Source organism: Meles meles, chromosome 1 (genome assembly GCF_922984935.1).
Source record: "Meles meles chromosome 1, mMelMel3.1 paternal haplotype, whole genome shotgun sequence".
Taxonomy (NCBI): Eukaryota; Metazoa; Chordata; class Mammalia; order Carnivora; family Mustelidae; genus Meles; species Meles meles.
The window spans coordinates 196,311,199-196,323,811 of NC_060066.1; the positions used below are offsets into that span (position 1 = coordinate 196,311,199).

At 40.9% G+C, this 12,613-nt stretch overlaps 1 protein-coding gene across 5 annotated transcripts in view; it reads left to right on the top strand.

Moving 5' to 3' along the window:
• Positions 1-12,613, top strand: part of EYA3 (EYA transcriptional coactivator and phosphatase 3) — a 131,758-nt gene that overhangs the window by 111,600 nt on the left and 7,545 nt on the right. For 4 of the 5 annotated variants that reach the window (XM_046000668.1, XM_045999862.1, XM_045999061.1 and 1 more), the window contains 3 exons: positions 582-742; positions 3,852-3,966; positions 5,024-5,145. In XM_046000668.1, coding sequence (XP_045856624.1) covers positions 582-742; positions 3,852-3,966; positions 5,024-5,145 — 398 coding nt within the window. Of the gene's footprint in view, positions 1-581; positions 743-3,851; positions 3,967-5,023; positions 5,146-8,213; positions 9,299-12,613 lie in introns of those variants that run through there. The other variant, XM_046001243.1, reaches the window with a different exon arrangement.

The following is a 12,613-nucleotide window of genomic DNA, read 5'->3' on the forward strand; positions in this document are numbered from 1 at the left end:
GCTTCCCTCTTTCTCTCTCTGCCTGCTTCTCTGCCTACTTGTGATCTCTCTCTCTGTGTCAAGAAAAAAAAAAAAAAAGACACACAATGATATTCTATCATTAATGAAAAGATGCTCTATTCCCAAGACAACCTCTAGGGGATGCTGGTGCTTGAATGGGCCCTAACCGCTCTTTCCCTGTCTCTCCCTCCTTTCTTTGATGGCAGTAATAGGGGTGAGGTAGACAACTAACGAAAGATAGATTCTGACAGAGATTAGGAGAGAAGGTTCTCAAAGCCTTTAGACTTTGGGGCGCCTGGGTGGCGCAGTTGGTTGGGCGACTGCCTTCGGCTCAGGTCATGATCCTGGAGTCGCAGAATCAAGTCCTGCATCGGTCTCCCTGCTCAGCCGAGAGTCTGCTTCTCCCTGTGACCCTCCACTTCTGTGTTCTCTCTCTCTCGCAAATAAGTAAAATCTTAAAAAAAAAAAAAAAAAGCCTTTAGACTTGATGTCAGATGCCAGGAATAGGACAGAGAATCCAGCCCAAAACCTTGTACAGTTAAGATATTAATTTTCATCATCCTCTCTCTCTCTCTCTGCAGCAACTACAGTTTCTCAACAGATGGTTTCAGTGGATCAGGAGGCGGTGGCAGCCATGGTTCCTCTGTGGGTGTCCAGGGAGGTGTGGACTGGATGAGAAAACTGGCTTTCCGCTACCGAAAAGTGAGAGAAATCTACGATAAGCATAAAAGCAATGTGGGTGGTAAGTGTGTCATACAAAAGTCTGATACTCTGTTTCCCTCTTATTTCCTGTGTTCTTTTCCAGGGATTCCTCAGAACTCCCTAGCAACTGCTTAGAAATTGGGGCCACAATCACATTTTAACTTTGTATTTAAAAAAAATGAGATTTGACTGAAACTCTTTGAGGAGGAAACTCTGCATTTCTCATGGACTTCTCTTAGTAAAGCTTTGCAGAGTTCTCTTGTTCTTTTTAGATAAATACCTTTTTAAAGAAGTGTGTTTCAAAGATTATATCTGATTACGTATGTTTTATTCTGGAGTCACAGCTATTGTCAATACTAGTTAATAGGTTGCCATGTTTTTTTACTGACTTATGTAACTATCAAAACAAGTCAGGCAGAAATAGTGGCTAGATTTATAAAGGATGGAAAACTTAGTCCAGAATTAAAGGTTGGCAGTAGCCATGTGTTGGACCTTGGAAATCCTGCCCAGAAATATCTCAAATATCAGGTGTCACTTTGCCTAAAATAGTGTTATTTAAGATTAATAAATTAGCCATAGATTGTTGAAATTAGAAGAGACATTAGAAATCTAATCTGAGGGAGCCTGGGTAGCCAGGGGGTTAAGCCTCTGCCTTCTGCTCAGGTCATGATCTCAGGGTCCTGGGATTGAACCCCACATCAGGCTCTCTACTCAGCAGGGAGTCTGCTTCCCTCTCTGTCTCTGCCTGCCTCTGCCTACTTGTGATCTCTGTCTCTGTCAAATAAAAATCTTTAAAAAATAAAAATAAATAAATACATTTAAAAAAAAAAAGAAAGAAAGAAATCTAATCTGAGGGGCGCCTGGGTGGCTCAGTCAGTTAAGTGTCTGTCTTCAGTGCAGGTCATGATCCTAGTGTCCTGGGATCAAGCCCCACATCAGGCTCCCTGCTCATCAGGAAACCTGCTTCCCCCTCTCCCGCTCCCCCTGCTCATATTACCTTTCTCGCTGACTCTCTCTGCATCAACTAAATAAATAAAATCTTTTAAAAAGAGAAAGAAAGAAAAAGCAAATTCATTATTTAAAAAAAAAAATCTAATCAGAATCCCTCGTTTGGCATTCGAGAAAGCACATTTATCATGAAGGTGCTCAGGACAGCTTACCCACGATCACAGCTGGAACCCAATCCCCTAACTCTTGGTCCAGTGAACTTTACATTCATGCAGGGCCCCCGCCTTTTTTAAGTATGAAAGGTGTTTTTTTTTTTAATTTGTTTGTTTGTTTATTTATTTATTTATTAAAGTAAGCTCTGTGCCCAGTAGGGGGCTTGAACTCATAAGCCCGAGATCAAGAGTTGCATGCTTACTGACTGAGGCACCCAAGCGCCCCGATGCAGTTCCTTTTTTAGTGTTGTACCCTTATGAGAAAAAACTTTGAAGCTGTGAACTGTCACCCTCAAAACATGAAGTTTCAGGGATTCGATAGACTGTCTAGAGGTATATTACCCCACATCCTCTTGCCGCGCTGTGCTGCCTCACATTGCGCTGCAGAACGTGAAAATAGGGCTTCAAAGGTAATTTGGTTCATTGCTGTTAGAGCCCCCAGTACCAGATAAAAAGCACAGGCATCGGGACTTTGGGAATTTAATTTGCTTTTTTTAGAGTGCCCTCTTTATGGCCTCTATTTTTTTTTATGGTTCAGAGCCAGCACTTTATTTTGGCAACTCCATCTTTTTGCTCTACTCTTGCCACACATTAGCCTTTCTTTTGTTTTCGTATACAGCCCAAGTGTCTGATCCTTTTTCTGTTCGTTGGGTGCCAGGACCTGGTTTCCTGAGGAAGGTGATATAACCCTCTGTGAGAATCCCCTGAGCCTGCCCTGGGGAACATATTAAAAGTAATGTCCACCTGTATTTTGTAAAATAGGAATTAACAGGGGCACCTGGCTGGCTCAGTGGGTTAAAGCCTCTGCCTTTGGCTCAGGTCATGATCTCAGGGTCCTAGGATCGAGCCCCGCATCGGGCTCTCTGCTCAGCGGGGAGCCTGCTTCCCTTCCTCTCTCTCTGCCTGCCTCTCTGCCTACTTGTGATCTCTGTCTGTCAAATAAATAAATAAAATCTTTAAGAAGAAATTAAAAAGGAATTAACAGAAGTGCCACATCATATTTGATAGTTAAGTGTGTGACGTGTACTTAACAAGTAGGGCCACACATGACCTAAAGGTGCTGGTTTTGTTGTTGTTTTATCAGAGACCTTGAGAGTCGTGTAATTCTAGGCTTGCATTGTGAAACCATCAATCTGTAAACAAATTATATACCGTTCTCACAGAAATGCCTTCTGTCTTTGTGAAATACTTGTAATAGAATACACGATTTCTCTTTTACCTTCACTACAGAAAATACAGGGTCAGATTTATGGTTTCAATATTATAATTCAAGTGGCTGATAACATGCTCCCATCAGATGAATTCTGTTTTGTTCTATGCTTAATTGTCTGATCTTAAGCAGTGTTTTAGTCTCTTCTTAGCTGGAGTTGTTTCAGAAGTAGGTACAGTACAAATAAATGACGTTCATGAAATTGGTCATTCAGCCTGGAATCTCAGGTTGATGCGCACTGTGCAGGGATGAGAATTGCACAGTCACCGTGGGCGCAGGATATGACAGAACAAAGACTTCAGAAGCCAAAAGCCACTAACTTGCTGTGTGACCTTAGGCAGCCCCCCTTTCTCCCTGCACTTCGGTTTCTTTAGAGAGATTGGAAATGCTGCAGACTCTTCCAACTGTAACCCTCATTTCTCCCTCCTTGATTCTTGATGTCACATCTAAAACAGTGCAGCTCAGAGTATGGTCCACCCATCTGCCTCGTGGTGAAAGAGTGAGCTTTGGCAGAATGTCATCACAGTGTTTCTTTCAGCTGATTTTGTGGTTGTGGTCCCCCTCACCCCCTGCCCAGCAAAACATTCTGAGGAGGAAAGTCAAAAGGGTATCTTAATTAAGGAGGCTACTCCAGGGTTTTACCAAGAAGAGAAACCTATTAGCTCATTGGAATATTTCAGTGACTCACACTCTTTCTACATTGAATTTAGAAGTTGCTTCCTCAGTGTCAGCAAGGATACACTGTCAGATGACAAATGTGTCTGCTTTTATTCCCAAAGGCCTACTCAGTCCCCAGAGAAAGGAAGCGCTACAGAGACTAAGAGCGGAAATTGAAGTTTTAACAGATTCCTGGTTAGGAACTGCATTAAAGTCCTTACTTCTCATCCAGTCCAGGTATGGAAATGGTTCTCTTAGTTCTCATCCTCTCCTAGATGCATCTTTCCTATCCCAGTCCAGGATAGGCCACTCCCTAACATTGGTCTCGGATAGGGGCGAGAGGAGTCGAAAAGATGCAGGCAAACACTTGGGTTAGGTGGGAGGCAAGGTCATTCCGTGCTGACAGCACGTGTTCAGATCTTCAGAGAATATTGATATTTGAAAGCCTTTGTTCTTTCCCTTACTTTTTGCTCACAGAACTAAAGTTCGGTATCCCATAATCTCCAGCCCAGGAATGGGCCTGGTCGCATCAAAGTATCCTGTAGGAGACACATCACATATCCTAAGTACAGGAAGCGCCCAAGAAATGTATCAGAGCCCCTTCAGGAAGGCGGGATTCAGAAGAAAAGGAAAATTTAAACAGTTTAAGGAGATTTCTGCTTGAAGCTTAGAATGGGAAATATAGTCAAATACAGTCTACTGTAGTATTCTTTTGCGCCCTCCCTCGAAGCAGGAATTCCAGGTACAACCTAGTAGAGCAAACGGTAAAACTGACACCAAGGGGTGGATATCCGTGAAGGTAAAGGACATGTGAAATTAACGTATATTCTGGAATCTATGTTGCCATTGTGTGAAAGGCAAAGAGGATTTAAATCATACCTTATTAAAGGGCTGAGTTGCATTCCGATGAAATAGTGCTGTGACTGAAAGTCTTCGTTACTGGTTTTCTAGAGTCTGCTATCAGTGGCATGGGTTGGTGGTTTATTTGCTAACAAGTGCAGTGAGCTAGAATGGTCAGAAGGGAAATGGGACAAGAATCAAGTTGTTGGCTCAGTGCCCATTAAATATATAGAATCTCTGTCCTTTAATATGGGAAATAAAAAAACCTGACGTAATTAGAGCAATAACCAAACATGGCACTGAACAAGTATCAGGCCCTTTGCAGTTAGTTTTTTATTAGTTAGATTCTAAAGAGGTTAGTTTCTATTAATTAGATTCTAAAGAATTCTTGCTCTCAGATGGGTTTAGTTTCACTTTTTCCTTTTCTTTTCATTTTGTTTTTTCTCCCTTCTAGAAAGAATTGTGTGAATGTTCTGATCACTACGACACAGCTGGTTCCAGCTCTGGCCAAGGTTCTCCTGTATGGACTAGGAGAAATATTTCCTATTGAAAACATCTATAGTGCTACCAAAATTGGTATGGTTTCAGTTCTGTTTCTTGTCACTTGCCTTACATAATACTTCATAATTATGATGTACTGAATTACTTATCAGTCCCTTAATTAGACACTTTATGTATATCTCTCTAATATTCATAGCAGCCTTTTCCTAATATTAGTGATGGGCCAGTTCAGGCTTAACAGTTAGTTGTGTAGCTTCCTCAAGGCTTCACAGCTAGTAAGTTACGTAAACCGGATTCAAATACAGGTTTGTAGGACTTAAAGTTTATCATATTCTTTCCATTTATAATAATTGAAAGGACATAATATGTAGCTTGGAAATCTACTTTTGCCTCATCCCAGATTTATTTTTATTTTCCAGAGAGAGTGGTACAGTATAGTCTAATAGAAAAAGCACTAGATTAAAAATCAAAGACTAAGCTGTATACTTAAAACTGTTTAAATTCCTCACACCCATTCAGATGGCTGCCATCAAAAAAAGAAAAATAGGGGCACCTGGGTGGCTCAGTCAGTTAAGCATCTGCCTTCAGCTCAGGTGATGATCCCAGGGTTTTGGGATCGAGCCCTGAGTTGGGCTTCCTGCTCAGTGGCCAGCCTGCTTCTCCCTCTCCCTCTGCCGCTCCCCCTTGCTTGTGCTCTCTCATTCTTTCTCTGTCAAATAAATAAATAAAATGGAAAAAAAAAATGGGGGGATTACCTGCCTGACTCTGTCAGTGGAGCATGCAACTCTTGATTTCGGGGTCATGAGTTCAAGCCCCACATTGGGTGTAGAGTTTACTTAAAAATAAAATTAAAAAAAAAATAAGAAAGAGAAAGAATAACAAGTGTTGACAAGGATGTGGATGAATTGGAGCCCTTCTGCCTTGTTGGTGGGAATATAAAGTGGTAGCATTACTGTGGAAAACAGTATGATGGTCCCTCAAAAAATTTAAAAAAGAACTATGATCAGCAATCCCACTTCTGGGTGTATATCCAAAAGGATTGAAAGCAGGATCTCAAAAAAATATTTCCACACGCATGTTCAGAGTAGCGGTATTCACAATAGCCAAGAGGTGGAAGCAACTCAGATGTCCATCAAATGAATGGATAAACAAGATATGGTATATACATACAGTGGGATATCATTGTGCCATAAGAGGGAAGAAAATACTGTCGTATGTTACCACATGTGTCAGCCTTGAAGACATGATGCTAATGAAGCAAGGCAGTCACAAAAAGGCAAATACTGTGAGTTTCTTAGTCAGACTCATAGAAACAAAGTAGAATGGTGATTAACAGAGGCTTAGAGGAAAGGGAGATAGGGAATTGTCGTTTAATGGGTATAGAATTTCAGCTTTGCACCATGGAACGTTTTAGAATAATGTCAGTGTACTTAACACTGCTGAAATGTACATTTAAAAATGTTAAGATGGCAGATTTTACGGGTTTTAGTACAGCTTTTGAAAAGAAAAACAGTAGTAAGGACCAGAATTCAGGGCGCCTGGGTGGCTCAGTCGGTTAAGCATCTGCCTTGAGCTCAGGTCCTGATCCCAGGGTCCTGTGATCGAGGCCCACATGGAGCCCTGCATCGGGCCTGCTTCTCCCTCTCACTCTGCCCCTCCCCCTGCTTGTGTCTCACCCTCTCTCTGTCATGAATAAATAACATCTTTAAAAAAGAAAAAAAGAACTAGAATTAAAGTCCTATCTCCCCCACTTACTGGTTCTAACCTTAGGCAAATTACTTTATCTCCTGACCCTCAGGTTTCTCATATAAAATGAGAAACTTCCAGAGAGGTTGTGAAACTCAAATGGGACTATGTATATGAAGGTACTATTTAACCCCTAAAAATGTATTCAGTACCAAGTATGGGAAAGAGTAGATACTCAATAAATATTTGCTGAATTAATTAATTAATTAATTCGCACCAGGTTTATACAAAACCAACTTGTTCCACTAAGAAGGCAGCAGAGTGTGTCACTCTTTTTCTTGTGTGCCGCACATGGTCAGAAGAAGAGAACTCTGGCGGCCCTCTCCTCATCTCTCCAAACTCTTACAGTTCCTACTTCCCTGTTGTTATCAAAGGAGAGGGTCCTGGAGTTTGAAGATGAGCTGTGGTTATTCATTATTTTTTAAAATCTACTACATACCTGTTGTAGTATGCTTTCTCCATAAAAAGTAGGTCTAATTTTATATGTTTACACACACACACACAAACACAGTGCGCGCACATACCCCAGGACCTATGGAGGCAATAAGCCCACCAGGTCCTGTTGACATTTTCTTTCTTCATTCATTCACCAAGTATTTGTTGGTCACCTTTATCTGCAAGGCATTTTTCTAGGTAGTGGGGATACAGCAGTAATCAAAAAAAAAAAAATCAAAAAAAGATCAAAAATCCTTGCTCCTAGTGGGAAGAAGCAGTCAGTAAACAAGTAAATTAAGGAAAAGAAACCACATACATCAGATGGTGGTAAGTGCTATAGCTAAAAAGCAGTTAGGAAAAGAAGGCCATGTTTCAAATAGTGTAGTTAGGTGTGCCTCAAGGAAAAGCTTTGTGTCTCTTTCTTTCCCTCCTTCCTCCCTCCCTCCCTCCTTTGCTTCTTTCCTTCCTTCCTTCCTTCGTTTTCTTGAAAAGTTAAGCAGAGACCTAACAGAAGTGAAGGAGTTAGCCATTAGCCTTTACCTGGAGAAAGAGCATGCCAAGGAGAGGGAACAGCCAGAGGAAGAGGTTGGAGGCATGTTCAGGGAAGAGCAGGGAGGGAAGAATGTTGGGAAATAAAGTCACGAGAGAGCAAAGGAAAGGGTGGGGAGAGCCTGCAGGTCCTTGTAGATTATTTTAAAGACTTCAACTTTTATTCCAATGAAATGCTATTTTTAGGTTTTTGAGCAGAAGACTGACAAGAAATGACTTGCCCATTAAATAGGATTTGTGTAGGAGCTTGAGGAAGATAGCTAAGAGGCAAATTGGGAGGTTGTAAATACAGCATGAGATCCTGGATGGCTTGAAACAAGGTAGTAGTAATGGAGGTGGGGACGTAGTCATATATGACGATAGATGTGTCTGTGATATATATAGGATATATTATGAAGGCATTATTTTGACAGGCATTGCTAGTAATTTGGATATGGGGTGTGAAAGAAAAAGAAGTTAAGGAAGAGTCCAAGGATTTTGGCCTAAAGCAGCTGAAAAGACGAAGATGCCATTTACTGAGATGGAGAAGGCCGTGGTAAGAAAGATTAAGGGTCTAGTTTTAGATGCTATGTTTGCAATAATTATTAGATAACTATGTGGAGATGTCAGGTAGGCAGTTGGATATCTGAATCTGGAAGTCAAGGGAGAGGTACTGGTTGGAGACGAATAATAGGAAGTCTTCGTGTGTGTGCGGTTATTAAAAATGACTGGATAAGTCATAGGAATGAATGCAGACAGAAGAATAGAGGTCTGTGAACTAAGCCCTGAGTCCGTCTGATATTTAAATATTTGGATCTTAAGGTGGAACGAGCAGCAGTGTTAGAAGGAGAGGTATGTGAGGTAGGAAGAAAAATGAGAATGGTGTCTTAGAAGAAGACAGAGGGAGAGTGTTGGACTCAGATTTTGCTAATGGGTCAGATACGATTGCTACATGGAGGCCATGAATAAACTTGACATGCAGTTTGAGCACAGTGATGGGAGTGACACCTCATTGGAATGGGCTTAAGAGAGACTGGAAAGAGAGGAGCTGGAGATGGTAACCATATGACTCTTTAGATCAATTATAAAGAAGGACAAAGAAATGAAGTAGTAAGTGGGGGTTATATGGGCTCAAGAGAATTTTTGAATGTAAGAGAAATTTATACAAAGTTTATATGCAAGTGGTAACGATTCACTAGATGAGAAAGGACGATAGCTGTTGCCTCCTGTGTGTCTCACATTGTGAAGGTGCTAGGAATACAGCAGTGACAAAAATCCTCTGTCCTCATGGAACTGACCTTCACTTCCTGGTATGAGGGTAACTGGGTTATCCATATGAGGAGAAAAGCAGAATTGTATTCCTGCTTTGTGCTTTTTGCAGAAATAAGTTCCAGGTGGGTAAAAAAAAACTTAACATGAGAAGCAAAACTTTAATTTTTAGAAAAAAATACAGAAGGGTATCTATGGCCTTAAGGTAGAAGAGGATCTTATTTAAAAGTCCCCAAAAAACAGTTTTAAAAACAGCAACAACAAAATGATCATTTCAATTGGATGATGCTCTATTTTATATTGAGTGAAAATACAAAGTTGGCAAAACAAACCAGACTGGTAGAAGATAACTTGCAACTCTTTTACTTGTTAATTTGTGTACAGAGTCTGTAAAGAACTGTAAATTATGAAGCAGCAAACAGCATTTTAGAAAAGTAGGCAGAAACCTTGGAACAGTTTGCAGAAGAGGAAAATCAACACCAGTGAACATATGGCGAGTTCCTTAACCTCACCAATTAAGGACATGCAGATGTCCTTAAAGTGTGATGCATTTCCTATTTATCAGATTAACAGGAATTTAAGTCTGGCAGTGCCACAGTTGTCAAGGAAATGGGAACACTTAACTCTGCCTATGGGATTAAAAATGGAGATAGCCTTTTTTTTTAAAGATTTTATTTTTTAAGTAATCTCTATAACCAACATAGGGCTTGAACCCACAGTCCCAAGATCAGGAGTTGCATGTTCTACCATCTGAGCCAGCGATGCGCCCCTGGATATAGCCCTTTTTGGAGAATAGTTTGGCAATGTGTAGTGGTTTGAGATGTGCATAACCCTATGATCAAGCAACTCCACTTTTAGATAAATACACTTTAGTCCAAGGCTCTGCAGACTATAACCCCTGTGCCAGATTCTGTGCACTGCCTGTTTTTGTAAAGTTTTATTGAAACATAGCCATGTCAGATTATTTCCATAGCTACTTTGACACTGTAGGAGCAGAGTCCAGTAGTTGCAACAGAGCAAAGCCTGGAATATTTATTGCCTGACTCTACACAGAAAGTTGGCCCACCCCTGCCCTTGAGTAATTTTCATGTGCACAAGGAGACGTGTGAGGATTTTTTTGATGCCACATTGTTCATAATAGAGTATAATGGGAAACAGCCACTCTGTGAACCTGTCCATGAAAAGAAAATGATTGCTGTATCCAAACAGTGGGATGCTATATGGCAGTTAAAAGTGAATGAATGAAAAGTACATACATCCTTAAGGATTAATATGGAAGATAATGTTGAACACGGGAAACACAGTACAGGTAGATATGTACAGTGTGTATTATTTATCTAAAGGTCAGAAGTGTTCACAACCACATACCATAAATTGTTTATGGATATATATACGCACAGAGAAAGGAAGGGTCAGTGGGTACACAGGAAATCAAATCTGTAGTTTCTTGTATTCTTTTTTGTATCGAAAGCAACTGAAAGTGTTACAGTTCGACAAAAATGGAGCGGCAGTAGGTATATGGGAGTTTATTTTTATCCTCCTTTTTCTGTATGTTGAATTATTTCATTTGCAAGGGATTGGGGGAAACCCACCCCCCTTCATGTTTTGCTCTCGCGGCCACTGCTTCACTTTGTGTTTCATAAGAACCCAGAGCACTCACTAAGCCTTTCACTCCTGAAAGGTGGAAATTCAGAAATACTCCTGAAAGGTAGTGCTTGTTAGAGTGAGTTCTGACACCCAAAGTCTCATCAGACTAATGGGAATGAGTTTATTCCCTCTGACAGTACATGTGTTTATTTGGTAACTATTCTCAGTCTCGTTTCATCCAGAGCTCACTTGCAAAGCTGTGGGTGGGTACCTAGCACCTTGGGAATAACTACAATGAGAGACTTGAGGCTTTCCTTGTGAGATGGGAGCAAGGAGAAGAAATATTTGATTTCAGAGTTATGATTCCTTTAATGGTCACTCTGTTACCTTGGACATTAAAAGGAACTCTCAAAATTATTTCTGAAAATCTCAGAAGTGTTTTTGATAGGGGAAGCCCAGAAACCCAATATTCATTCACCAAAGGTTTAGTTGGTCTTGGGTTAGATTCGGCCATTTGACGTTTGGTAAGCTAAGTAATCATTGGCCATATCCTCCTGAGTGGAAAGCTCATCTTCAGGATTGTTTGCAGAGTGTAAAATGGAGAAAGTGTATTTACCAGCGGTAGGGGAGTCATTTTTTTATGTAGCTGCTTCTTTACTGTGAGCTGTTGATAACTCTCTCTGTCTCCTAATCCTTTTAGAAGAGACATTCCTAAATTTATTTCGTCCTTGACCATTACATGCCATGACCATGAAAAACTTTTTATGTCCTTGTCCTCTAAATATGAGACATTCCTGGGGCCCTTGGGTGGCTCAGTTGGTTAGGCGTCTACCTTCTGTTCAGGTCATGATCTTGGGATCGAGCCCTGCATCAGGTTCCCTGCTCAGTGGGCAGCCTGCTTCTCCCTCTCCCTGTGTCGCTCCCCCTGCTTGTGCTCTCTCACTCCTTCTCTCTGTCAAGTGATTTAATAAAATATTCTGTAAGTAAATAAATATGAAACATTCCCTTTGTTAGGCCTTAGGGGAAAAGTCTAAAATCTGACTGACTTAAGGTTATTTTCCATAGACAGATCATAAAGTAGATTGGGTCTGGCAGAGGTTGTCTTAGTTTATAGGGATGTAATGTTTGCCACGGAATTAGGCAAACAACTCTTCAACACTTTGAACATAATAAGAATTTATTAGTTGAACTATTTAATATTTGAATTAGGGCTCAAGACATGGACTAGTCATCTGTTGAATCATTTATGAGATTAATTTGCATTTATTCTGCAGACATTGTCTGCACTGCCTGATTTGATTGTCGGGCATGACGATGCTATTGTAAAATGTTAGCACTGAAAGGGACCCAAGTGCACCTGAACCAAGCTTTTTATGACAAGTGGGAGACTGAAGCCCGAAGCAGACTAGGTGTCTGGTCCGGGTGACTTGCTCAGTGGGGTGAGGTGCCAGTTGGGCTCGGGATTTCAGAGACTTGCAGTTGCTCAGATGTGCCAAGCAGGACTTCTGGGTATGGGTAAATAGGTTCTTGTGGATTATGGTGGTGTCGCAGATTCGTGTATTTGTATATTTATTACAACAATCTTCCAGCAGATGGCAGTCAAGTGCCTTGAAGAAGAGGCAACCTTTTCTTGTTCACACAGGAACCCTGGTGCTAAGTCACTGCATCTGGAAAGAAGAAAGGATGAGAAGGTTAATGGAGCAGGATGAAGAAGGAAACAGAGTTAGGACCTTGCTTAACTGAAGAAGGTGGCAGAAACAGGGAAATAAAGTATAAGATGGTGAAGAAAGAGCAAGGGAGATAATTTCCCTTTTATTTATGTAAATAAAGTATCTTTTCCCACAGCAGTATCATCTGTGCAAGTTGCTGGTGCCTTCCAGATGGGATTTGAATTTTGATACACTGCCATGTTTCTCAGCTGTCTGCAGTGGATTGGAATCACCCTTTCCCAAAGTCAGCTTCAGAGATCCACTCTCTG